The sequence below is a fragment of the Buteo buteo genome, chromosome 8, assembly GCF_964188355.1.
Source record: "Buteo buteo chromosome 8, bButBut1.hap1.1, whole genome shotgun sequence".
In the NCBI taxonomy this organism is placed as follows: Eukaryota; Metazoa; Chordata; class Aves; order Accipitriformes; family Accipitridae; genus Buteo; species Buteo buteo.
This window is the reverse complement of record NC_134178.1, coordinates 40,126,244-40,154,018: the sequence shown is the minus strand read 5'-3', so window position 1 is coordinate 40,154,018 and position 27,775 is coordinate 40,126,244. Positions and strand designations below refer to the sequence as shown.

At 41.6% G+C, this 27,775-nt stretch overlaps 1 protein-coding gene and 1 long non-coding RNA gene across 2 annotated transcripts in view; one reads left to right on the top strand and one right to left on the bottom strand.

Moving 5' to 3' along the window:
* DPT (dermatopontin) overlaps positions 1-19,480 on the top strand; it is a 29,165-nt gene extending 9,685 nt beyond the window's left edge. Inside the window, exons 2-4 of the mRNA XM_075034309.1 lie at positions 461-586; positions 12,154-12,261; positions 18,070-19,480. Of these exons, the coding sequence (XP_074890410.1) occupies positions 461-586; positions 12,154-12,261; positions 18,070-18,136 (301 nt within the window). The 3' untranslated portion in view covers positions 18,137-19,480. The remainder of the gene's footprint in view (positions 1-460; positions 587-12,153; positions 12,262-18,069) is intronic.
* The window catches only part of LOC142033828 (uncharacterized), a 69,729-nt gene that overhangs the window by 21,262 nt on the left and 20,692 nt on the right, over positions 1-27,775 (bottom strand). Inside the window, exon 3 of the long non-coding RNA XR_012651348.1 lies at positions 4,536-4,685. This is a non-coding gene — a long non-coding RNA (uncharacterized LOC142033828). The remainder of the gene's footprint in view (positions 1-4,535; positions 4,686-27,775) is intronic.

The window sequence follows — 27,775 nt, the reverse complement described above, 5'->3', positions numbered from 1 at the left end:
CTTTTATAAAAGAGTTTCTAAGGCTTCTTTTTTTTAGAGAAGCAGTTGATAAAATTACTCCAGTGAACCCCAAATGCTCAAATACCAACAGTCAAAGATAAAAGTATTAATGGACCATTTTGAAGACAGTCTCATGATTTGTAAACAGTTGAGAATGTCAACACCAGAACAATCTTCTTGCCTGATTAGCATACTGGAATGATTAAATACTTAAAACAGTTTAAAGAGTTTTAAATGCAACATAAATATTAAGACGTTATTAGTTAACTACTGCTGCTTTCTTATACAAAATGGTTACTCAATACACAGCAAGTGCATACAGTGCTTCTCAATATAAAGCCAAACCCTGAGCTTCCACCCTGAATCAAAATTTTAATTGCTATTTTCAGGAATGCTTGAACCTATCAAGGAATCTAATTTTTTTTTTTCCTTATGTGTTCTCTTCTTTCCTCTTTCTTAGGTATCAAACCTGCTCAAACAATGGGCTGGTGGCTGGTTTCCAGAGTCAGTACTTCCCATCTGTGCTTGACCGTGAATGGCAATTTTACTGCTGCCGCTATAGCCGGAGATGCCCGTATTCATGCTGGTGAGTTCAAGCAGAAACCAACCCTGTTAGCCTCTTTTTCCCAGCAGTCCCCACAAATGTCTTTGGCCACTTTGCCCATCAAAAACTTTGTCTGAGAAAAAGTTAACTGTGTTTTATGGGGCTAAGCAAGTTATTTCCAGTCTGGTAACAGTATGCTTGAGGATCCATGGCTAAGGGAAGAGAATGAGGGCACAGTTAGGCTGAACAGCACAACACAGTAGCTAGCCCTAAATGAACAGGTCTGGGTACCAGCAGCAGCCTAGCTAAGCTGGAAAACATGACAGAAGTCTCCAAAGTGGAACAGCATTTCAAAGGTGGTGATATAGCTCCCACTACAAATGCAGCACAGGAGTAGGAGCATCTCTGCGCTACACAATTGTGCCACAATGACTTACAGGAGTGAACTTACTGCCAGTTACCTCAGAAAAAATATCCTCTGGCTGACAACCTGGGATATTTGTAGTGCATACAGCTTGCTTCCTCTCTCCAGGCTGTTTGAAGACCAGAGTCAAAATGAGCTACTGATCATAGACCAAACCTAAAAAAAAAAAAAAGGTGGCCTCACCTCAACACAGTATCACAGCTGGTGCTGGCACCCTCACACAGGCTACAGAAAAATGAGCTACACATCCTGAGCTTCCCTGTGCCCCCAGGTGTGGTTTCTCTAAACTGAGACAGAAGCACAGTAGCAGACTGTATAGAGAAAGCTCATATGGCTCCTGTCCATTCTGTGTAACAGAAGTCATGATTTTATGCTCCAGGGCTAATAATCCAGCTATTCTCACTGATACAAAGAATAACCTACCTGCACATAAAAAAAAAAAAAAAAAAAAAAAAAAAGAAAATAGGGGGAAAAAAATTCTGTGCTTGAATCTTTGTTTCCAGAACTCAGCTTTGAAGTAAACTTCCCATTGAGATGCATACAAACTGTTTACATGCCCGTTGGCCTTACTTGTCTGGCTGGCTACTGGCCAAACACAACAGCAGTGCCTTGCTTTGCATCCTTCAGCCTCTTTGCAGCCAGGAGGAAAAGAAATGGGGGTTTATTATTATTATTATTAAAGTTTTAAATAACAGGAACTCTGTAACAAAGTCTTTGAACATTCTTCTGCCCCCTTTTCAGCCTACACTGCCTACGGATGTTCTCTGCCTGGGGGTTTATTTACATACCTGCCCAGGCTCTTCCTTCTGAGGGAAACTCACTCTAACTTTTAAGCAGTTCTTCCAATCTCTCTTACTCCTCTAATACTGCATGCGTTTTCAGAGAGACAACAGAAGTCTTCTCTGACCTCTTTTGTTGTCGTTGACAGTTCTGCTTCCCTCAGACATCATCTTGACAACTGGGAACAGCTTTGTCTCTGCCTTGCAAATTGGCATTCAGAGTAATGCAATTCCTAATGTAAATGTTTGGGGTTACTGATGTCTTGCAGTTTCCATCCCAGCTGCACATGGACTCCTATATTGCCCTTCTATTTCCAACAGGGACAACACTCCATTTTTATGCTTGGAAAAGAATGCCTTATGCAGTTCAGCTGCTACAGTCTTTCCATGCAGAAAAGGCAGCATTTCAAAGGCAGGTGAAGCATTTCTTCCTCTAGTCAGGGTAGAAATCCCACGTGCTCACATTATTCTGGGAGGGGAGAGCTGTAAAACCTCTGGGAAGACCTGTCACCTTGTCCTGGTTTCAGCTGGGATAGAATTAACTGTCTTCCTAGTAGCTGGTACAGTGCTATGTTTTGAGTTCAGTATGTGAAGAATGCTGATAACACTGATGTTTTCAGTTGTTGCTCAGTAATGTTTAGACTATAGTCAAGGATTTTTCAGCTTCTCATGCCCAGCCAGGGCACCTGACCCAAACTGGCCAACGGTGTATTCCATACCATGGGACGTCCCATCTAGTTTAGGAACTGGGAAGGGGGGGGCAGGGATTCGCCGCTCGGGGACTGGCTGGGTGTCGGTCGGCGGGTGGTGAGCAATTGCCCTGTGCATCATTTGTACATTTCAATCCTTTTATTACTACTGTTGTCATTATATTAGTGTTATCATTATTAGTTTCTTCTTTTCTGTTCTATTAAACCGTTCTTATCTCAACCCAGGAGTTTTACTTCTTTTCCTGATTTTCTCCCCCATCCCACTGGATGGGGGGGGAGTGAGTGAGCGGCTGCGTGGTGTTTAGTTGCTGACTGGGGTTAAACCACGACACACCTAGCTTATGAAAAGCTTCTGGTGCATAGTTTGTATGTGTTCATTATAAAACCACTTCGTACCCTGTATTACCAGGCTCAGTCACTCCCTCTGGAACCCAGTTTGTTCTGTTCAAGCTACTGGCCTATCTTGACACTGTTATATCCAGTCTTGGCCTAGAGAGTCTCTCATACAGTTTCTTCTACTTGAGAGCCTTGTTTGACCTTACTCTCTTGAAGTCCCTCCTTACAATATATTTCTTCCAATTTCTTTCAAGGTCTCATTCTGTCTTTGGAGTTATTAAGGAAGATACAAGCTCTTTCTACATACAGTTATCCAAATTAGGATGCTATGTTCTGGATGGACAGACAACTAGATAGGTAAAAACCTGGTGGTTTAACAGCCTCAGAGGGGAGTGGTTAAAGGGTGATACCCTGCCTGGGTGCCCATTATGAGCAGAGGACTGTAACTAATGGTCTACCCTGGGACCTGTCCTGCTTAACGTCTTTATCAATGACCCTGAGGAGGCAACAGAGCACACTCTTGCCAAGTTGGCATATGACACCAAACTGGGGGGAACAGCTGATACGCTTGAGCACAGGACTGCTGTTCAGAGGGATATAAAGAAAACATTTTCCTCTACAAGGACAGTGAGATAGTAGAGCAGGTTGCCCAGTGAGGCTGTGCAGGCTCCATCCTTGGAGGTTTTCAAGACCTGACTGAATAAAGCCCTGAGCAGCCTGGTCTGACCTCGTGGTTGACCCTGCTTTGAGCAGGGGGCTGTACCAGAGACCTGTTGAGGTCCCTTTCTGCCAGAGTTATCCTGTGATCCCAAACAAGAGGACTCCTCTGCTGGAGAGCCCACACCATGCAGCTAAACTCTCCTCTCCAAAACAGTGGTCTCCCGCTTATTATCTGCTGGGAATGGTCTCTTTTCTGTTTTATTCCCTTTACCCTGTCTAGACAGTGTCTGGGAGAGTGCTAGTTGTTATGTGAACATACAAGCAACATGAACTGCAATGTGGTAGTGTGAAACCCCATGCTTTGGACCCACTTTTACTGCTACAGATGTGACTTGTCTGAATTGTTAAACTTCAGTGTACAGCAACTAAACTTCCCATTCCCTAAGCCCAGGAGTTCTCACTCACAACTTCACTCCCATTGGCGTTTCCAAGTTATTGTCACAAAACCTTGTTCACACATCACACTTCTGGTCTGTATCTTGCACTCTGTTTAAGATGCATTTGACAGAGAGAACGTGTTTTCCAAACAATCTGCAAAGCAGTTCTGGGCTACCATGGGTGGAACCTCAGAACGTATATGCATGTAAGACACAATAGAAATGTGTGTGTGTATACAGTATCATCATTTATTACAGTTTCTGCCCCAACCTATAATGGTATTTATTCTGTTCCAGAAACTAGCTGTCAATAAACTATCTGTGGAGAAATGGCTATTAACATGCTGCTGACTCCTCTTTCTTGGTTGAAGCAGCCTAATTTCATGCAAAGTCATTTATTAGTATACAACTATGTGGAAAAGTAATACCAGGAAAATATGCAATGACTGTGGTGCCTCATGGATCATGCATGACACACAGGAAAATCCATATTTAAAGACAATACATAGCAGAATTTCTCAGCACTCTTCAATTTTAATGCGCAATGAATCCTTCATTGTGAAACCAAATATGGGGAGAAAGACATTTTTAAGAAAACTGACAATACTAAGAAGTAACAAAACTCTATTTTAAATTAGCTCTCACCTTGGGCATTTGATCCCTTCCTCTTCCAGTTGTCTCCATACAGGGCTCTCTGGCAAATATAAAAGCAGTAAGACAGCTGATCCTTATGCATAGATTCTCTTGGCTCTTCTTCTTCAGGACTACATTCCTCCTGAAGTGAGCTGGTCTTCCCTACAATGAATAAAAACAGGTTTTCCCCCTATATACAAGCCATGCAAATGGTTTGTTAGAATTTGACCCAATTTTTACAGCTGGAACATTCAGATATTTTTCAAGTCCTGCTAATACTTACTGGAATATTAATTTATGACACCATCATGCTGACTGAAACCCATACTTAAACACTTTGCTTAACTTAAGAACATGGTTAAAGCCAAACGCATGCTTAAGGACTTTGCTTGGTAGGATCTATACCCTTACTCTTAGAGCCTAGCAGTTCTGTTTCACAGCTCATCTTCTCACCATTAATTCCCAGTTTACCTGTACAGTAAGCCCATATTGAAAATAAATATACTAATTTTTTTCCAGTCTCATAGTTTTGCACTTCCCATTTTTATTTTTTTTTACAAGTACTTTGTTTTCTTCTTCACCATGCCAAGTCTTGTCATGGATTCTGCACATTTCTACCATACTGAAAATAATTAACATTGCTCACAGGAGGCAGAAAAGCTCCCATTATTTTACCTGGCTAGGGAATGCTACCACTGTGTGCTGATTTGAACCATAAAGGAAGCAAATCCATCACAGATGCAGAGACAATGTTATTAAGCGGTCCCATTAGAGCCCAGATTTTTCTCTTTGCCAGGAAATTGAAAGCTTGACTCCATACTCTCAAAAGCAAACACATGTCACAGAGCAGCCCCAAGTCTGCACAGACTGTTTATGACTGTTTCCCCTCTCCAAACAACAAGCAGTCCAAGTGCCAGAAGGTCTGTCTGAGGCTGTGGCTGCTCTCTGTCACAGTGACATTGTCCAGGCAACAATTACATTTTCCAAGAGTTATGGGTCTTAAAGAACTTATTTGTTTTCTGACTCAACCTGCCACCAAAGCCATATTGAAACTGATGAGATCCTATGCAGGTTTCTCAGAGATTACGAACAGCAGAGATACAAATCCAGGAGGTGAACTCAGAATAGATGTGGGGGAAACATGTGCTTCTGGAAACCCAATTCCCCTTCTCTCTTTTTTTTTTTTTTTTTTTTTTAAAAAAAAAAGGTATTTAACTGAGGTTTTTTTATGTCCCAGCAAATACAACCTTACAGTTCAATCTCCAGGACCATCTTCCAGAGACATGTTAGGAGAAACACATTTGCTTAACATTGGAAAGCTGGCTAATGTTATTTCAGACATGACTTTCTTGAGGAACAGGCATAAGGCGCCCTGAGCAATCTGCTGCTGCTTGTATCTGTATTGCACTAGCTCATGTAGGCCTCCAAGAAGAACTGTGGTCCCACACTGTTGGCCTCGTGGCTCCTCAGCCCTCTGAGAGTTTGTGGTTTTCACTACAACATAGTGGAAACAGAAAGGTGGTGATGTATCTAGGTGAATCTATGACCTCAGAGCCTGGAGCTTGAACTCAATCCCAAAACACATGTGACATGGCCACATGAGAAAACTGTCCATCTCTAGAGCAGCTCCAGGACACCTCTAGTTCCCTGGCAGCCCAGCAATCTGGGATCTATGCTGGGATCATTGGCAGGAATTTCTGTAGACAGTTTACTAAGACTTTCTTTGGCTTTTCAGCATAGTATGCTTTTTAAAAGGGGATGACTGCTGTCTTCCAGCTGGCGAAGAACTGAAATTGATTAGAGAGTCATATAATTCCCATGTTCACTGAATGTAACATGCAGGCTCATGGCTCTTGAACCAAAATTTTCCTTTAGGAGAGCCATATTCTTGAAGCACTTATAAATAACATCTGAATCAGTCAGTAAGGCCATTCAGGGGACACTCCTTGTCCTCAAAGGTCAGAAAGTTAATGTCAAAGCTTATGTTTTCCTCCTGAAATGGAACAGCTCCTTCTTTTGGCTGTGGCATTGCTAGAGGAAGAGTTCAGCAGTGAAGAGGAAAATGAAGGTTAAAGAGGAGCCATTAATCTCGTTAACACTGTAGTTGCACAAGAAGTGAAAAGTGTAAGGTACTCCGAAACAACATACTTACTAGCAGGGAATAAGCATATTCAACAGTTGGAGCAGGAAACCATGAGCTCTACCACTGACTGTCTTTGATAATTTAAAAGACTCATTTCTTTTGTCTGCTTGATATCTGAAAGCAAGGCATATCCACAGTTCCCATTTACTTCTCTAAGGGGCAGACTGTACAATACTAGTAAGGCCATGGGTGTGACTCAATCTTCTTATTGGTAAAAAATAGACTCACGATAACTATTTCTGAAGTCAATCATTAAAAGAGTGCTAGGGATTACCGTAGATTAGTACAAAACATTCTTCACAGTGCTAAATGAGTAACTCTGTGTTTTCTATTAATCTCTATCATAGTGATTCTTCACTGTGGAAAATAAACAACATTACTAGTTTCAGACTAAAATAATAACAACAGTAATCCTGTTAAAGATTTAATGCCTTTTTTCAATATGTTTCCTACCCTGAGCAAGATTTATAGGATTATAGTAAAATACATTAGAAAAACATGGGGATGGGTGGGGCAATGCAAACCAGTCAGAAGATAAACCATCTCACATCAACCCTATACCAGCTAAAAAACCCATTATGAAAATACCTTTTTCTGTCAGGTTTTCCTGCTCTTCCCCACACATGCCAAACCACTTATATCCTTTCTCACAAGCTTTTCTTTCCCAGTCTTTGACATAAAATTACCTGCTTTCTCCTCTCTTGACAATGCCACTAGTGCTCCAAGTCTCTTGTGCCCAAACATCATACACCTGATACCAACTTGAAGTGGATTTGCAAAGCCAAACCAGAATTCCTCTGTTTTCTGTATTAATTCTTGCAAATAGATCATATGGATTGAAAAGACTACCACTTGCTAAAGGTCTCACATTACTGTTTTCTCCCCTACAAGTCCTTCCCCAAACTTAACACCTATGTGCATATCTGGGTTTAGTAAACAATCCCAGTACATGCAACCTGCTCTGCCTCCTCGGGGTTCGTTTGGCACCAAATTACTCAATGCCTAGTCTCACGATCAGTATAACACAGGTCTTCTCACAGCTGCTTTGCAAGCCTCTCTTCAAGGGCCTTCCCTCACATACCCTCTCAGGCACCACAGCGCGGTTCTTAGAGGCTTTAGATCGCCTCAAACGGCAGCAGCAACTTTGTGTCAGCACTTGGCAATCCCCAAGCTTCTCACTGCTCCCCTAGCCCAGTTTTCTTATCAAAGAGGTCAATGCCAGAAGTGCTTACAGGGCCCTCATGCAGGTTACTGTGGATGGCTCTTCCCAAATGGGTCTTGCCCTTGGGCTTGGACTCCTTGGGAGTCCAGACTCCTGTGGGCAGGCAAACCCTCACCAACTAGGGCAAAAAGTGTCTCTCGCTTGTTTCATGACTCCTCTCAGGTATAAACCATACCATGCCACACGTGGCTTACAAATGCTACCACGTTTGTAAATAAATAACCTGTCTGTAGGACCCTGGTAGGTGGTTTACAGTTGATATGCATTAGAGAGTAAAACACTTAATATTTTCAATTAAGCGCTTGATAATAAAGTTACACACCAAGCTACAACAAATGCTGAGGGAACCACTGTCCTGTGCCAGGCATACCACTTTGAGAAGACCCTTAATGGCAGAGTTAAATTACCTTTCTCCCTTCCATGACGAGAAAACCATATACTGAATGTCCCTAAGCATTAAACACTAGAGCATCGCTCAGTGCAGACACATTTTGTGCGACTCACCCCCAGGATTCCAAAAATGGGGATAATAGAGAAGGGCTGGGTCACATCATGGACCCCTGCTATATGGACAACCAATTGCATTTCCTTCTAAAGGATACAGCGCAATCCATACGACCTTGAGATGCATGGGCTTCAGGGAACGGTTTCATAAATGAGTACAGCAAGCTTCAAAGAGAACTGAATTAGACAGACAGACCACACAGACCCAAGTGAACTTGAACACTTCTGTCACAGCACTATTTATAATTTTTCTCTCCAGAACAAAAGGAGTCAGTAGGCATCTGTCTATGTAACAAGACAAAATTCAGAGCAGCTCAAGTCCCCAGATCATTTACTTTTGGTAATTGCATATATTTGCTTTTCGAACATTTCTTAGCAGAGGAGCCCTAAAAGGCTGAATGGTAATGTAGAGAAGTTAGCAGAGAGGAAGGAGGAGATGACATCAGGCAGAAAGAAAAGAGAGGGAAGTTAAATGAAGGCTCCCTACTGCATCTATTCACTTCAGAATAACACAGCCTGCTTCTGCAAAAGGTCTGTAAGACCCTTCACAGTAATTCAGGAGCTTGACATCAGATTTACTTTCCAACTGAAAGGCTCATGAAACAAGTTCGAAGAAATGACTCTCAGTTCTGTCTCTGAGTAGAGCTGAGAGCAGCTTTTTAACCTTGTCTCTTGCACAGTCTCATCTGCCTAGCACATAGTGCTAGTCAAGATTACAGAACATTTTCCTTGCTGAATGCCAAACAGATGTTATGAAACTCATTTGGTGGAACATATATAAACACACATCTTAGTGTTTTCTCATAATAATAGCCAAAAAAAGCCCCAAAACCTGGAGTTGATGGGGGAATGCAAAATGAAATCCTGGTGCATAGCTGGTCTTCACAACACATTTTAAAAACCTGCTATGACCCAGGAATCTTCGAAGACATGCTGTCAGACGCTCAGGCTCCAAATTAGTAAACTAAATATGGGGACTCTCCCCTGGCAGAGGGAGCAGCCACACCATTAAACTTTCTTACCCTCCAAAACAGAGTGTCCACCTTCTCCCTGTTGGGAATGGTACCTACCATGTGCTAACTTGTGAACTGTGTCTTTGAGGTATCTGCTGAGACTGTGCTAGTTCATCTGGACTAAAACTGTCCCAGGGATTGTTCTAATAATTTACATGTCAAGGCAATCAAGTTATAGTGCCCAGAAACATTCTCTGGTGGTGTTTAATTTACTAGCATAGATGTAGCCCCAGTTCCTTTTGGCCTCTGGCTATGGATCCAGAAATACTCCTAAGCTTCCAGATTCAGATCCATGGCTTCACGGATAGGAGACTCATGCATGCAAAAAAGTTCCCCTCAAGGGCTTGATTTCTGTGTAAAGAAAATGGATAAAATACAGACCAGGTAGCAGAGGTCAGGCTTTGTGAAGTATAGTCTAGCTCTCATTACAGCTCTGGGCATGGAGTGCAGGGCCTCGAAAGTAGCTTTTTGTGAACTGGAGGGCTTTCAGCAAGTTGGCTATACCAAGGGACCAGCTTATGCTCAGGTTAAGGTTCTTGTATGGGGCCATAAAGGTGTGTTACAGATTCAAGTCATGGGTTGTCCAAGTAAAAAAGTATTCAAATCAAAACTGTAAACTGTCTGACACTGACAAATAAATATATATTTGGGAGCACAAGGAGAGATGTCCTGAAAGCAAAAATGATAACATCAGCCTTCAATCAAAATAACAAATAACTTAGGTTTGCCATGGTTTGACAGAAACACATTCAGGTGATGATCTTTAGTTTAAGAAAAACCACCAGCTAACTGGTAAGAAGCCATGAGAAACAGCTTTTTGTAATATTTATATTTATTTTCTTTGTCTGGCTCAGAGCCAGTTCCCTTAAAGTCCATAGTGGTCTCATTTTGGACTTTTCATGGGCGCTGGACTGAAAACTGTAGCTCTAACTTTCCCACTTGCAGAGCATACTGATGACTCTATTTTCCATCCTAACCATTGCCGGTGTATATGATTTATTCTATTTCTCCTAGTCCGCAGCATCTGTCTGCATGACCTGTGAAATACTGCTGTTCATTTCTTATCACTGCGAGGGCTCTGCAAATCCATGGGTCCTTTGTCAGAGCTGTGACAACAGATGCTGTGACCAGGCCTGATCTTCTGTTTCCCAAACACCCTTGGGGACGGGTGTTCTTGTACTACAACTCATAATCTGTTTGGTGATTGCCATGGCCAAAGGACAAGAGGCATGAGAATGAGAGATGTTCAAAGAAGTTGACTGTTGAGACTTAGGGATCTTATAAGGTCATGCTTGAGTTTCACACTTAGTTCCCTTTTTCATTTGTCAAGCAATAATGATTTGTTAAGAATGATGTTCCAACTGAATGATGTTTTTCTTTCATTTTCAAAAGCTGAAAATGACCTGGAATTAAGTCACATCTGCTTTACAAAGAAGTTGTAAACAGCATAAGAATAGGGTAAATAAAGTGATCAAAAATACATTTAAAATATACAGAAAGTGGTAGCAATTTCAGAGGATTTTTTTGTTACAGCAAGTGGCTCTAAGAGAAAGCAGCCTAATATTCCAGAGTCCCTCAGTTTTCAGGTAAACCTTCAGTTTCTGAGTACTCCAACAGTTACTCGTTTAGGGTCCAAATACCCCCAAAGCATCTCATTTTAAAAACTTAAAACCATCTGAATAATTATATTCCTAGTGAGTAAAATATTTAAGCTTGTGCTCAACCCCCACCAATTTAATAAAACGTAAACATGCACATGATGCTTGACTGGGATGTGCTAGGATCACCTTCAGGGATCATTCAAGTACTGCTGCTGGGCTGAATTAAGTCAGAAAAATGGTTGTCAGGATTTGCATAAAGACATCTTAACCCTGTTAGTCTCAATAGGAGTTGAGCCTTTCATTTCCACAGGGACAGCATCTCCCTTACAGGGAACCTGATTCTTCCTTGTGCTGCTTCAGAGTGAAGCTGACACAACTCCACTGGCAGCTCTCACATAAAATGGTGTAATACAAGGAAAGACTGAGTGCCAGATTTCCATTCCTGACCTCTAACATAATGTTGACATAAAGTACTGGTGAAGGTCCCAGCCCCTTCCTGCATCTGTTTATTATCTGTAAAACCAAGTACAGTATTACTTGCCTATTTCCCAGGGAAGCAGTAACGGTAATTTGATTAATAAGTGCAGAAGCACTTTGAGCTTTTTAGATAAAATACACTGCACAAATATTGTCCAGGCCCATATTTTTACATTATATACTAGTCAGAAAGTGGCAACAACAAAGAGGAATGGATTAATTGCTACACTACATTCATTTAATATACTTCATAAATGGATAAATGCTTCTAGTTATTTGACTTGGCAACATTTACAGCACTCTACAGCAGCAAACTAAACAGACTCACAAGAGGCCGGAGCAAATCCCTGCAATAAAGACTTAAGTAGTAGACAAGCTTTACGTTCTTGTTCAGGCTGCTTTTATCCCAGAGTTGCAGATGTAGATACATATAATACTCCAACTTGCTCTTAACAGTTCTAAACTTACTGAAATTTATGCAAATAGCTACATGGATTAGTTGTGTAGAAAAGAAAGGCAGTCTCATAGGTGAGACTGCATCTTGTGGTGCTGTTAAGAAACAAGAACTTTTAAAGAAGCAGGAAAAAACTACTATTTGAGTTGCATTCAGTCAACTGGACTTTTCTATAAGATGGTAAATAATATTATCTTCTTTTTCCCTAACGTAAAGGTTAACAACAGAATATCCAGGACACTATGGAGAAGATATGGACATGATGATGTACACTTATGACTATTACATCCGTGGGGCAACCACAACTTTCTCTGCTGTGAACAGGTTTGCTTTTCATCTGTTTCATTAGAAATAATAATAAAAAAAAAAAAGTCTTCCTTTTCTAAACAGTGCGTGGCTACACATCGCCTGCTGTGGTACTCAGCATCAGACTAGTACTTCTGAGGACCAAAGTTCACAGTGCATGTGGCTAATTGTCCAGGGTGGTGTATCAGGAACAGGGCATCTTCATGCACAAGGGGATCATTTGCTATGTCCATCTTAGTAGTGAAAAACATAGCGATGGTAGGCTTGGCTAAATCTGCACTCTGTAAAGTGTAACAGATCTTCAGTATTGTTTCTCGCCTACCTCTAGTTCGAGCATCTTTCATTTAACTCAGTAAAAACTCAGCCTGAACACCCTGATTTTTCAGGGGATGAAGAACTTATTTTCGCCCACTTTTCTTTGCAGAGAAGCAAGGAATCTGCCTGCATGCAAAGATAAGACCATACAAACCGCAATGTGAATGCTGTAAACTGCCCAATCCATTGCAACACAATTCTAACAGATTTGAGGCCACACTGGGAATTAAGGCAATGCAGTGCACATCGATCCCTTTCCAGAAAATGAGTTAACTACTTTTTCTTGATGAGTCCTGGTCATTACGTGACATTTGGTAATCCTCTTGAGTGAGGCCCTATGGCTAGTGAAGTTGTAGTCATGCAAATGGATTCATAATTGCTCTGCTCAGTTAAAAAGAAGCATCTCTCCCTCCTTACTATGCAGAACTGCAAAGTTTTACAATTTGGACTTAACATAAACCCCACAGTGCTGTCTGCCTGGGACTACAGAGATCCTAACAGAGCAGGTTTAAGGAGTCTGTGAGCAGTCACTGAAACCTGATTGTGGGAGAGGGATCTTGATTCTTTCCTCTCAAGCTGACCTCTAATACATTAACTGTGAGCTATTTCTTTGCTGATGTTTTTTATCAGACACCTCAGTCCAGTATATTAAAGCATTTGTTATCAAACACAGCACAGACAGCAAGGCAAGGTGCACTGCACTGGCCCACTGCTGCCCAGACTGGCTACAGGAGAAGCAGGGAGAGAAGAGAGAAGTGGGAAATTAAACACACCAACATTTCAAGCTGTCTCTAACAACACTCAAAGGAGCCAAGGTGCTTTTGCCACTGTGATGCTCTTAGTTTGCCCAAGTACACTAGGGATCCCTCAGCCAAAAGATTGCCTAAAATAAGGAGGCTTTTCCAGAAATGATAACACATTGTCAGACTGCTGCAGGTCCATAACCTTAATTTTCTGGCTAAAATTCATTAGCCTGATTATTACCAAATGGAAGCCATGCCTGCAAATTTTTCCTACAAGTGGAAGAGTAACTTCCACGCTAATTGACTCAAAGGTATCTATTTATCCCTTTAGATAAAGAATTTACAATGTTGCAAGGGAATCTCTGTTGTAGTTTTTTTTTCTCTTAAATATTCCCAGTGATATTCTTAATCCCTGTTCCTCATGGCTGTGGCAGAGAGTAGGGGAGATAGTGCAGACAGTGTGCTCCCCTGCAGCTGGATTCAAGCCTCTATCAGATGTGGACCAGGGTAAAGTCAGGAATCACAAAGGTGAGCTTGGAAAACAGAGCAGCTGAGGTAACCAATGCCTCTGAGCAGATTTCTGTCTGTGACTGATGAAGGCTTAACACAGCCTTCAGAACAGGGTGGCAGTGGGGCGACTGGCCAGGAGCAGAAGCAGCATCACGGGGATGTACATCACGAGCACAGGTCCTCACAGGTTATGGGACCACAGTACCTGGAAAGGGAAGAAGCCACCAACAACACATTTGCCCTACCACTACTGTGACGGCAGAGATGAACCTGCAACAGCAGCCGGCGAAAACTATAGAGAAAACATTTTATAAATTGCAATCTAGGAAACTTTTCTGTGCCAATGAACTTTCTGGTCCCCAGCTTCCAGAATGACTAAAACCAACTTGTGTTGCCTGGTGTATGAAGTGAAAAAAATTCCTGCTACACCAGTTCATAATTCAGATTCACACCATAACTCTCCTGGAGTGGTATACTCACAACAATCGGCAAAGTTTGTCATTCTAAATGGTTCTTTGCAGCTGGCTGAGGCAGAATAGGAGCAGAAAAAGCTATTCCAAGTCTCGGCCTGCCAGGAGCATGCACACATGCAGCTTGTCTGTGTAAACATGCTGTAGATTTTGAGACTACTTTTCATTTTCATGCACATTAAACTTGTGTCCATATTATTTAGCCCATGACAGGCAATGTTCTCGAGCTAATGAGAGGCACAAAAAAAGCCTCTGAAGGTATTTTAGTTTAAGCTTTCCTAATCACTTCAAACAGGTACTTTTAGACTTTCTGAATAAACTTGCAGAAATTATATCCTCCCTTCCTACTCCTTAAGACATTGCATCACTGAGGTCACTGCTGATACACAGATATTTGAGAGAGCACGTGATGCCTCTAGCAAGAGCTATAGAAAGTTTAGAAAGGTGGTATCCCCACCTCCTCTTCTGTAATCACTCTCTGTGAGTTTCCATGCCTGTGTATCGGGAATGAATGAAGGAGCTGCTGTTCATCATCAGAGGTTTTAAGTGCTCATGTGTGGAAAACAGACTTTAGAAGTGGTTAATATTTACATTTTTCAGTCCCATTTTAAATGGGTCAAAAAGAGAAAACAATTTTCTACAAAGCAAGACAAAAGCAGCTGGAAAGAATTAGCAGAGGCCTGAAGTATCTCTGGAAGCACACTTGGGAGTGTGGTGGTAATGCTGACGCAGACAGGATGACCTGTGGACATAAGTAAGGGAACATTTGCAGAGAAAGGCAGTATCTTTTGTTAGACAGACTGATACAGTCAAGTTTCAGAGAAGGGCATGGGGTATGTGAAGCTGGTTGTAAACAACTGAAACTGCCCACCTAGACATGCACATTGTAAACCCTTGGCAAAATAGCTTCCAAAATTTAAAAAAAAAAAAAAAAAAAAAAAAGAGGCTTCAAAGTAGCTTCAGCCTGAGCTCTGAAACATGCTAAGTGATGATGGCATGGCTCCCTTGTGGAGCCTTGTTACAGGGCTGTGGTCTGGCTGGGTTGGTCTCTGGAGTCCAGAGAGCACCACTGGGGAACTCACAGCCCAACCTGCAGCAAGTAGCTTGGACAGGGAGGTGGGGATTACCAGATGTGCTTGGTAGGTGCCACAGCTTGCCCTTTGCTGCGAAGTATAAAAATAGCACATGCAGACTATCATAAGCTCATTTCTTTTACACAACCGCCCTCTGCTCCATTTATTTGGGTGATCTGAATAGCCAGTAATTTCTTAACTGCTCAGATATCATCACTGAAAGATAGATCAACACCCAGATACCCCAGCAATAAGTACATTTGAAATGCCTGGACAAGCTGGGTATCTACTGAACTCAGCTGAGCTAAATTATAGGGTATTTTAGGTCCCTAATAAGTTTCATATGACCAAAGAAAGAGGATTTTGTCAAACTCAATATGAATAGGAATTCATAGAATTTTTTAACTGAATTGGAAACAGATTATTCGGCAATATCTGGAGATAAAAGATATGTTCCCTACAGCATCAAAAATTAAAATCTCACAGTACATGACAGCTGGAGAGTAAAAGTGACAATTCAATATTGACTCCCCAAGCCAAGGAAATGCATGAAGTTAGCAATTTGGGGGAGACTTATAAACTGGTGTTAAGGATCTGCAAAGGCAATAATATATATACTAGAGTATTCCACATAGGGCAATTCCTGCTGGAATATGCACTCCCACTGAAAAACTTGTAAGGGATCTACCAACTGAAACAGGCTGATAACTATTGAATTAAACACATAGCACCAGTGGTACAAAGTAATTGCCCACCTCCTAAACAGCTGCACGTATATGCTTAACTTCAAATGCAAGTAATGCAAAAAAAGATAAATTAAGACACTAAATGCACACTAATTGGCCATCAACCATGTGTATATATGCTAAAGTGTCTGCAAGTTCAAGTTTAAATTACAGCTTCAGAAATAATTCCATTCTAATATCTTAAAGCATGTTATTAATTCAGGTAACTAAAATACATTTATTTTAAAGAACTTGACTTTTAACTTTACAATATCCCATTTTAGAAAAATGGCTTGACCTCAGCTTTTGAGCTAAAAGTCTCTCTGACAACAGGTGCTAGTTAGGCAGACGTTAATTTTGACCCATATAATCCTGTTAATCCACATACGAGTCATCTTTTTCTTTGTCTCTCTGGGTAGCTTAGGGACCAAAAGAGTAATAACTTTCTTTGAAAAGCATGCACATAGTCCAAATGAGGACTTCCTAAAATAAACCTAAAAATGAATCTTGCATTTCATTAACCTTTGGCAACAGTTTTATGAGGAAATTACAGTTAAAAACCATTTAGGAAAGGCCTAAAGAAAACCAAAAATAAACACTACATAAGTAAATGCAGACTTGCTAATGAGTATGAGAGACCCAGTTCCAAATTACACTCAGCACAAACTGGTGAAGTAGCGTAGTAAATTTCCAATAAAAAAAACTCAGTTAATGAAAGCTGAAATGAGATGCTTTATACCTACACAGACCTTAAGAGTTAAATTAATCTTATTCCAAGATAGAGTCACCCAGTCAATGAAACCATGTAAGAGCAGTTAATAGCAAAATCTGGGCTCAGGTGTTCTCAGCACATCCCTGAGAAACAGCAAGTTCTGCACCAGTTTCCTCCCTGTTTGGAGCTGGCCACCAGAAAACCAGGACTGTGCAGGGGTCTTGTAAAGCAAGCTCCTATTGAACCACTCCAGCAGCATTACCTGTCTTGTGCCTCAGGTTTAGGAGATAACTATTAGCAGAATCCAAACTTTCAGAAACCTCTTGGAGTACTACCCATTACCAATTTAAATGACAGCTGCCATCTGCAAGGGCTGTACTCTAGATCTAAACTCCTGTTAGCCAGTACCAAGCAGTCTAAATTGAACATTTGCTCCACAGCAGGACAGTATTTGATCCTCTGAACTCATGCCTTTTTGTCAGGGGAAAATTTAACACACAATAAGCTAAGGTGGAAATCTGCAGCCTGTTGCAGCTATTGGACACTAAATCACTGGCTTCCACTGTTGAATCCTGCTGCTCCAGTCACACTTCCTACTAACAATTGTTAGCAGGTATCGTATCACTCTCCTCAGAGAGAATACAGATATCCAATTACTCACAAACCAGGAAGAGCATAAACTCTCCTCACACTCATAAACATTACTCTGCCTCACACGTGACTTGTGGAAATCAAGGATGAGAAGTGAATTTAATTTCTCTCACTATTGATTCCTTCACATCTTTAATAAAGGACACTAGCTAGAAGACCTAGTAGTGGAAAGAAAAAAACAAGAGTGAATTTTGCTGTGTGGATAACTCCCCACTTAGAAATGGCTTGAAAATCACCTACTTATTTTACTTTGTACACATTCCTGAGCAATACATGACAATAACTTTTGACAGAACCATCCTTTTCATCTCAGTCACTGATTTAAAGTCAGTTTAGGATTGATCACCATCAAGAGGCATCATCTTCTGAAGGATACTCAGAGACCTAATTATTCAGAGAGCTGATTTTTTTTACCTTGTAAGGAAGTATGAAGGAATTATAACTATCAGACATATTTAATATCATTCCAGCCCATAAAAACACAAAGCACTCAGAAGACAGTGAGCTAATGGCAGACAGAAGTTTTTGTTGCCACGATACCCGGTGTAACATTATTCTTACTTGTATAGTCTTATCTTCTGCAGTTCTGGCTCACTAATATCTCTCTCTTGTCTCCCTTTCATGCAGGGATCGTCAGTGGAAATTCATTGTCTGCAGGATGACAGAGTATGACTGCCCATTTCAAAATGTTTAAAAAGATTGAGTGTACCCCACTTGGAAAGCTTGGGGACAGACAGGGTGGGATGAAGGTCAGTGATTACAGGAGAAAGGCAATTTAGGCTCACAAAAAAAAGTACCAAGACTCATCAGCTGTCTGCTGAAGATACAATTATTTCCCTCTGGAGCTAATAAATAAATTGCCAGCCCACGTGCTTGCAACAGTAATTTTGGAAGATTCCTTCAAGCTGCACTGGCAGTTGTATCCCCCAAATAAAATTGCTTCTGACATACACGTTTATGATACACAAGTCTATGGCATATGCACAGTTACCTTTTTTATATATACATATAGCCATTCTGAACACATACAACTTCCTTTCACATAGAAACTTTTTATAAATTGCTTCCCAGCACAGTCACTCCAAATGAGGTGGAAACATACTATAAGCTTTTCAAGATCCACTAGACTTTCCTGTCTTCTACTTTGTACTTGGAACCAATGCAGCGATCCCTACCAGCTTCTCAGCATTTAGTAGCTAGAAGTGTGCTGAAAGGAGCATCAGGAGGTCTCTGGTGTACTGCATCTGGCGTTACCTGTTACAGCCCTCAGCTTAACTCTACTGCAACAAAGGTCTGCCTGCACAGGGGAATTCCAGGTATTTACAACACTGGAAGATGTCAATACCTGATTGAGAGCAGATCCATCAAAAACAGAAGCCTAACCCAGATTTAGTGAGAGTCTCTTTTATATTGTCTTAAATTCTCTAATGGCATAACTAGCCAGGAGCTCTACTCTGGGCAAACCCAGGAGTAGGTCAGGCCACTCGCATTCTCAGTAAATATGTATACAGCACTTGTCGGGAGTCTACTTTTAAGGTGGATTGGGTTTCCACTACGGGTGCCCGTAAAACATCCATCTGCCCTCAGTAGTATATTCTTGGCTTAGAACAGACAAATAAAGCTAATGACTTAGGTGACCTCAGTTCCTCCAACTTGCAGATCTCATTCCCTGTAAAGGATAAGCTGACCATGTTTCAAGACTGCACAGCACTTGTGCAGCTGTAATGCAACAAGAAAGACTATTGATCTCTTCCAGGAAGACATGAGGTAGGATTTTTACTCTTGAACAAACCAGAATTTAGGGCTTAGTTTCTTAGCTGATGAAGTCAATGGCAAACCTAGCAGTGGCTCTGGCAATGCTGGCTCAAGGGCCACGTTGACCCCATGTACCAATTTAAGGTTATAAAGCTTCACAGGAAACAGTGGTGTCAGTCAGTCAGTTTCCATGGTCCAAGCATTTTTAACATATTTACTAGCATACCCTCAAGCGTGAGCATTGAAACTACACTTGTCCAATAAAAGAATAATAGGTTTTGCATTACTGTAGCCTTGTTCTTTCTTGATTTTACTCACACCAGCTTACTAACTCACACACAAAGAAAGCCTCTGTCATTCTCAGACACCATGATGGTGATTAGGGAGTTTCTGTGAGAGCCAGTTGCTGTGACACGTAAGTAACAGTGGCAAAGAGAAATCAAGAGGCCTAGGGAAGCTGGAGAAGCTTGTTAGCTGACACTGGTAGACAGGCAAAGGAAGCCAAGGGAGTTCCAAACAGGAAAGCACCAGAAGAGAAGGCACTATAATTAGGGGAACACCTGCTCTAGATGGACACCTATCTCCCACACAATTTTGTCTTGACTACTTAGGCTGCTCTCAATTCTGTGCGCACACCATGGACTCATGGAGGCCTCTGAGGGGACAGTGCAAGATCAGCTTAAGCTGATACAGATCCACAGCACCACAGAAAGAAGCAGTTACGCTCTATTGTCCACTGGAGCTCAGTGTCATACTGTCCCATATGCCACCTTTCTCCCTCATCCCTGTCCCAATCACTTCCACCCATGCTCTATTCCCAGCTCCACCCTAGCAGTGTATCTGTGTAGGATACATTTCACAGGACTCCTCTTCAGAAAGTTAAGTAATTCTCAGATGAGGAAAGGCGTGGGTGTGAAACAGAATGTATCTTGGGGGAAGGCAGAAATGGGATGTGGACCAAAAAAAAAAAACAAAAAGCAGAACTGAGGCAGAGAAAGAGTGGTTCCTGTGAAGTCCTAGGACAGCTGGTTAGCAAAGCTAGGAACTGAACTTAGTTTTTATCTAAGTTGCAGCATTCACTTCTAATGTTTAGGTAATCTTTTCATGTGGGAAGACATTGCTCCAAAGCTGATAAGGTTCCAGCCCAAATTCCTCAGCACAGAGCAAGGTGATGACAAGCTTGCCTTGCAAAAGTTTGCTGGCTTCAAAACCTGATCAAGCCTGCTTTGACTTTCCTAAAGCCATTCTGGAAAAGAGAGCGTTTCAACCTGCTTAGGATACCTTACCAAACCTGAACCACCTTTCACTAGTGCTAACCCAAACCAGATGCCATTGCAGGGAAATGAACAGAGTTGTGCCTGTTCAGACAAAGTGCAACAGAGTGCAGATGCCCTGGTACGGGGAGTCCACAGCACTTCTTCATTCTCATGTGTTTCGTGGCACAGAAGCACCCCACCTACATTTATGCTATATGGAATAAAAGTCACCTCTGATCTGAGAGCCAACACAGAGCCTATGCATTACTCAAGTCCCATTTAGGCCTAACATTTTAAATAAAACATTATTTTTTAATAAATCAAACATCAGGAAATAAAGTCTTATTTATTTAATAAATAACAAATTCAAACACCTGAGAGAAAAGCACTCTTTCAAAAATGCTGAACATTGCCCCAGTCATGCTACAAGGGCTGCAGATGGCATACTGTCAGCACTGACAGTGATTTTTTGAGATAAACTAGGCCAGGGTAATCTTTGCATTCAGAAAGGGAAATGCAGCAAACTTCAAAAAACAAGGAGAACCTTTTGAGCTTTTCTAACTCTAAATAAAAAAGGTGAAGAAGAGAAAGTGGGGTGGGCTGGCTGGGGAAGAGAAATACCAACACTGACTCCTTTGTGGGTCTCCTTATTTAACCTGACACTCGGTGAAGTCTGGTGCTAAGCCAAACCCACATCCTCCATTTGATCCACTTCTCTTAAAGAGAGGTTTGAGTAAGAGAACTGCATAAGTAATTGGGGAAAACACAGACGATTCTATGAACCCCAAACAGTCAAAGAGGAGGACCTGACTGCTCTTCCTGCCAAATCTCAAGATTAACTTAAAAACCATGGGACTTCTGTAGGAAAAAAGAGAGCTCTATTTCTTTCATATATTCTGATTTCTCAGTTTGCAGAGTATGTAAGCACTTCCAACATTTTTCAACATTTTTCACTTTCAGTATTTTTCAAGTTCTTCAAACAGTATTTTTCAATTACTTCTCAACAACACTGAGCCTAGAAATGTGGTTTTTAGCTGAAAGCTGAGATTCTTGTTTAATCACTTGACAATGAGAGCTGGGATTAGTTTTACAGGACATCAAATACTATGAGACTAATGATAAATGCATCAGACAGAGCAACACAGCACTGATAAAAAAAAGAAATAGCAAGCCCATAGCCATGTTGAAATAAGGCATACTTCCTGTAAAATCAAGAGAGACCTTTCAACCTTTTCCAGTCCTGTGTTCGGGATTTTGTAATATGAGATAAATCTGGCAGAGAGTCATGGCATCACCTAAGCAGAGAGATGCCAACACAGCTGAAGGGAAACCAGTCTGTGGATGAAGCAGAAGACCTGGCAGAAGACCAGTTGGCTCTTAGGAAAACTTACTTAGACTTGACCCGTGACTCACAGCCATTGAATCCTTTTCTGGTTTTAAACTTTATTTCAAGCCCATGTTTATCGCACCAGCAACATGTTACTGTACTGACCTGCATCTTTAAAGCCACAGTACTGTTTGCAAGCAGAGAGTACGAACATCCCTGGTAGGGGCACTTTGTGCCAGAGTTGTTGCTATGAACTGTAGGCAGGAGTTCTGCTAATAACACATTATCAAACATAAAACATTGCTTGTGCCTAGATTTACTTTTCAAGACACAGTGGTTACACAGAAGACCGCTACCCTGTTCCTCACTGTTTCAGGGTACTGATATGTGTGTAGCTGATGCTCTGCATAGTAATCTGGACCTATGCATCAAGAAGTTTAGAAAAGGCAGCAGGGCTGCCCACATGCTGAAAATGAAAGACATGCACAAGTGCCTGTGGGTCAGAGCCAGCAGGCTTGGCTCTGCCTTTCTGAGCTCCATGCCTGAACAGCATTGATTTCAGTCTTAGCCACTGAAAGCAGTGGGCCTGCTCGTGAATTTTAGCCAAAATCAATGGAGTTCAGTCTTAAGCAAGAGTCAGGCATCTAAATACTTTTCAGGATCTTAGCTTAGCTGGTGCATCTCTACAAGGAAGACTGAAAAAACTGGACCTTGAGTTAGAGGGAATCAATTGAAGAGTGTGCCAAGGTACACGGGAACGGACGAGGCACTGCATATTCTGTTTGTACTTTCTCAGACATAAAAATCTAACTCAGTTAATCTCATGAAGACCAGGACACATTCTGCCTCAGGTTATCTTCAAATTATTTAAAAATAATAAAGAGAAGTTTTGCTATAGGAATAAATCCTCAATTTCCTACCTGTATTTCAGCTTCACAACAGCCATTATCTCACTGACTTCAATGAGAGCTTTTCCCTTGTGCTCTGTTATACCCCATATTTACAAGTCTGAGTTTAGCATTAAAGCCATGTCAATGGGATAAATCCCACTATGTAAAAAAAAAAAGGCACAGCTCTATTTTTGCAGGATGTGAGCTTTAGTTTACATGCAGGATCAAATTCTCCAGGCCTTGCCTGACCCAGACAAGTCACCACACTGCAGAACCTGGTCCCAAAAAGATCAGCCCAAGTTGTGGAGCACACAGAAGACAACAGAAGTGCACAAGAGATGGTTCTATCTGAGAGCAAGCTGAATGACAAGAACTGAAGTGAAAACATTGAAAGAGAGACATGAAGCCACCTGAAGGATATGCCATTATGTAATTTCTTAAAATAAATGCATGCTCCTCTATCTTAGGAGATGAGATGACTAGGATAATTTAATACCAGCAAAATTTCAAGAATTTGGAGAAAGCTCCCCAAATAACTTTGCAAAGAAAAAAGCCAGCACAGTATATCAAATACCTTCCTTGAAAAGCAGAGGACTTGCCAAGTGAAGCAGAACCAATTGATAATGTTGATATAATTCTTTTAATCTGTGTTGGCAGCTCTTAACCCTTGACCAAAGAAAACAGAGAGATGAGAACAGAAGGAATAAGCTAACAATGAAGTGTGAGTAGAAGGAGGAGGTGTAATCACAGATGAAGAAAAAGGCAAAAAGAAACCAAAAGCAAGTAAATTCTCAACAAACAAAAGAAAATGGGCCTTTGGCACAACATCTGGCCCCAGAACTGAACTTCTAGCTTCCCATGGTTGTGTGAGGCTGCATACAAGGTTTTGCTTCAGCTAACATAAACACATTGCTCAAGCTACTTAAAAGTTCAAAGTTACTTAAGAGACTTGCTTGGGTTCAGACCCTTACTAAAGTGAAGAAGCTTTTACTTGGAAATCGATATATTCATCAGCAAAAACACTGCCATAATTACACAAGTCATCCAAAATTAAGCAGTTTTGCCTTCCACTGAAATCTAACAGATGCCACAGCTATGTCCAGGGGTGGACACCACTGTCTCCATTCAGCCTCTGTACTCTGCCCAAACAGTGCTGCATGCCATGAGCCACTCCACAACATAATTAGTTTGACCTGGCTCCTGTCAAGCCCCTTGAGATGCCTGTTTCACCCTCTTTCCCCTCACACCATAGTAACAATTGTAATGACTAAACAACAAAAATCATTAACATCCACAGTGAAATCATTGACACCATACGGAATTTCAGATATTTAAACACAATCCAGTGGGACCTCCACGTGTTGTTGAAAAACAACCTTAACACATTAGGAACCACTATTCTAGTGCCTTTGAACAAACCTTTCTCTAATACCAAGAGTCCTTCTCTAAATTGACATTTGGATTGTCTCTACTTTTATCGTATCTTCCTTATACTAGCAGCCATCTACACCCAGTGATCAGCTTAATAGGTTGGCAGAGATTTCTCAGACTTAGCTGAATCTATTCAGGGATGGAGAGTAGAATAGAATACAGTAGAGTAGACTAGACTAGACTATTTCAGTTGGAAGGGACATAAAACGATCATCTAGTTCAACTGCCTGACCACTTCAGGCAGGGCTGACCAAAAGTTAAAGCATGTTGTTAAGGGCATTGTCCAAATGCCTCAAACGCTGACAGGCTTGTGGCATCGACCACCTCTCTAGGAAGCCTGTTTCAGTGTCTGACCACCCTTTTAGTAAAGAAATCTTTCCTCATGTCCAGTCTAAACCTCCCCTGGTGCAGCTTTGAACCATTCCCACGTGTCCTATCACTGGATACCAGGGAGAAGAGCTCAGCACCTCCCTCTCCACTTTCCCTCCTCAGGAAGCTGTAGAGAGCAACGAGGTTGCCGCTCAGCCTCCTTTTCTTCAAACTAGACAAGCCCAAAGTCCTTAGCTGCTCCTCATCGGACATTCTTTCCAGGCCTTTCACCGGCTTTGTTGCCCTCCCCTGGACACATTCAAGTAACTTCACATCCTTCTTAAATTGTGAGGCCAAGAACTGCATACAGTATTCAAGGAGAAACCGCACCAACGCTGAATACAGAGGGATAATCATCTCTTTTGACTGGCTGGTTATGCTCTAATGCACCCCAGGATGCAGTTTGCCCTCTTGGCTGCCAGGGCACCCTGCTGACTCACACTGAGCCTGCTGTCAACCAGTACTGCCACTACATCCACATCCACCACCTTCCCTTCATCCACTATGCAGGTGACCTTATTATAGAAGGATATCAAATTAGTTAAACAATATATGTGTGCACTTGCTCTCCGTTTTTTGTGCCTGTTGATCTCATTACTTGAGTTAGATTTAAACAACTCTGGTTCTGCAGTCAGATGCATTCACTTGTACCACAACACTCAAATTCTATATACATACTCAGTAAAGCTAATAACATATTTCCATAATGTGCTGTATGAATACCTGCAAAGATAATGAGCTGTTGTTACATCTTTATGAGCTGAAAGTTTACAGCAGCAATGAATTAACTTTTTTGATCAAGCAAAAAGAAAGAAAGAGCAAGTGACTAATATATGTTATTCCCCTGCCTGCTCTATTAAAAAATTGACTCAGCCTTCGGTCTCTTGCTTGAAGGACCATGCCAAATAAGCAAAGAGGGTAATGATGCAGTGTGTGATGAGCAGAACTAAAGAAAATCAAGATATAAATGCTTTCAGAGCCAAACACACTGAGTAAAAAGGATGGGCCATCGAAGACATGCCTCCATTTCCATACTGGTTCTGAAGTTTCCTTTGTCTCCATTTGTCACCAAGGGTCTCAGATGTAACAGAAAGCAGGCTGCAGTGTGGTGCTAACACACTGGAACATCTTGAAATGAACTTGCTAGAGCAGTCTAATTCCAGTTGGCCAGAGCTTGGTATTAAGTATTTTATCATGCTTCTCCTGTTGAGTTAATTAAAAACTATGAAAAATGGCTAGTGCTTCAGACATAGCTGTCATCAGACAACAGACTATTTTCTACTATTGTGTCTTCCTTTCTGCTGAGAACTGCTTCTTCCTGATACAAAGACTAATGCTGTTTAACATTCTTCTGAGGAGGAAGGCAAATTAGCCCACCATGGCCCATTCTGCCATGATTAGATATATTTCTGTATCCCAGTTAGTTTGCTTAGCATTTGTTTGGGTGTTGCTAGGTGCTACTCCGTGCAGTGTACAATGCAGACAAATCCCCAGTGTTCTTCACTCCTCACCTGTAATGAGATACTGTACTTTCCTGACTTCTGCATGGACAATGAAAAAAACTCTGTCAGAAATTGAGATTGATAGGGGATGAGAAAGGATAAGGTGACATCTGCCTCATTATAAGCATCAGCTTGGTAGAATGGACATAGTCCCCCATACCCCACACCAAGCTCAGCCATGGATTTGAATGCCAGAGCCAGGCACGTGCCTAAAATAGCGTAAGCTCTGACAGGGAGAAGCAGAGAAGAAATATATACCCTAAAACCATGTGCAGTCAACTTGACAGTAGGAAGAGAGCTAATGTTTTCTTTAAATGTTACACTGATGAAGTGTGAAAACTCCAATTAAAAAGAAATTAAGAAGGAATATTCATCATGAGGCTTTGCTAGTGAAGCAGTCAATTGTCTGAAATCTTAAAAACTGAAGAATGCTTGTGTGGGTACAGGATAATAAAACTGAAGATAATTCCAGCAAAAATAATTATAACTGCATGTTTCTTAGGGGGCTTTCAGGTTGAAAGTGCAGTGCAGAAACACCTGTATCGTCTTCCAGGCTTCACCTGGGCAAAGGCCCTTAACTGATTCCTGGCAAGTCCTTCAGTTGAAGGAACAAACCCATTATTCTGTTTAGAGGACCATGCTCCAACAAGCTGTTCAAGCTGCAATTTGTGTCTTGAATTCTGTGCAAGGCAAAAAGATGTCTGAGTCATGCCAGAGACTGTTTCACAGTGAAAAGAAAGAGGCAAAGGAATTGTTGTAAGAAAATTAGGGAGTCCTGGGGAGTAAGCATCCACAGCAGGACTGAGATGTGATTAGTCCCATGAAAAACCCTCTTAGAAGTCACATGAACAGTCCCACTGTGAATAGTCTTCACAGAAAGAGTGCCCAGTGGTTAAAGTGCTAGCCAGGCACTTGAGAGGCTGAAGTCCAGTTCTGCTTGGCCATCCACTCTCCGTGTAAGCAGAGTAGGTCACTTGGGTTATGCTCCCATGCCACATTGCAGAACAAGGCTAAAGATCACTCTGAAAGCTTTGAGTGGGATGATACTCCTAAAAGCCCACACAAAGATGCTAACACACATTTTCAAAGCAAAACTTTCATTGTGCCCAGGCTGTTAATTAATCCAAGCACATACTTCAGCTAACACAGTTTGCCTGATTCCAGGATAGCTCAGTTAAACACTAAGACTGTGCTTTGTTTCATATGTAACGTAGACATACGAAACATGCCCTGTGTCTCTCCGCATCTCATCTCTCATTCCATAAATCAGGGATAGTAATTGGCACTGGCATTGTGCACAAATAAATGCAATGACAACAGCAAAGCTTTAAGATACTATGATGAGAAGAAGGCAGAGAGATACCTCTAAATATGGCAGATCAGATGAATCACAGTTTAATAGTGCTGGCTCCATGCTCTGTTTTTTTGTGCTTGCCTAGAGTACTGCTGCTGAGAGCATCGTGCCTAGCTCCTCAGGGCTCTGCTGCCCCACGGGTCGCTCCAGAGCTAACAGAGCAGTGTGGCAGCTTCCCAGTCAGCATAGTCATCACAATGCACCAAACAGTGCTAAGTTCCCCATTCAGGTGACCATTTCTAACCCATCAAATATGGCTACTTCTTCTGGGAGTGATGGTATGTAACAACTCACATAGCCAGCAACCAACACCCTACTTACTTTGCCTTTTGTTACCACATGCAGATGGTGTCAATAAGCCAGTCGTGAATTGGACTTCGCTGTCTACATCCTTCAGGAATCACTTGCTGAAGAGATAAGGTGCAGCAGTGGTCTAGGCAGGTGTCATC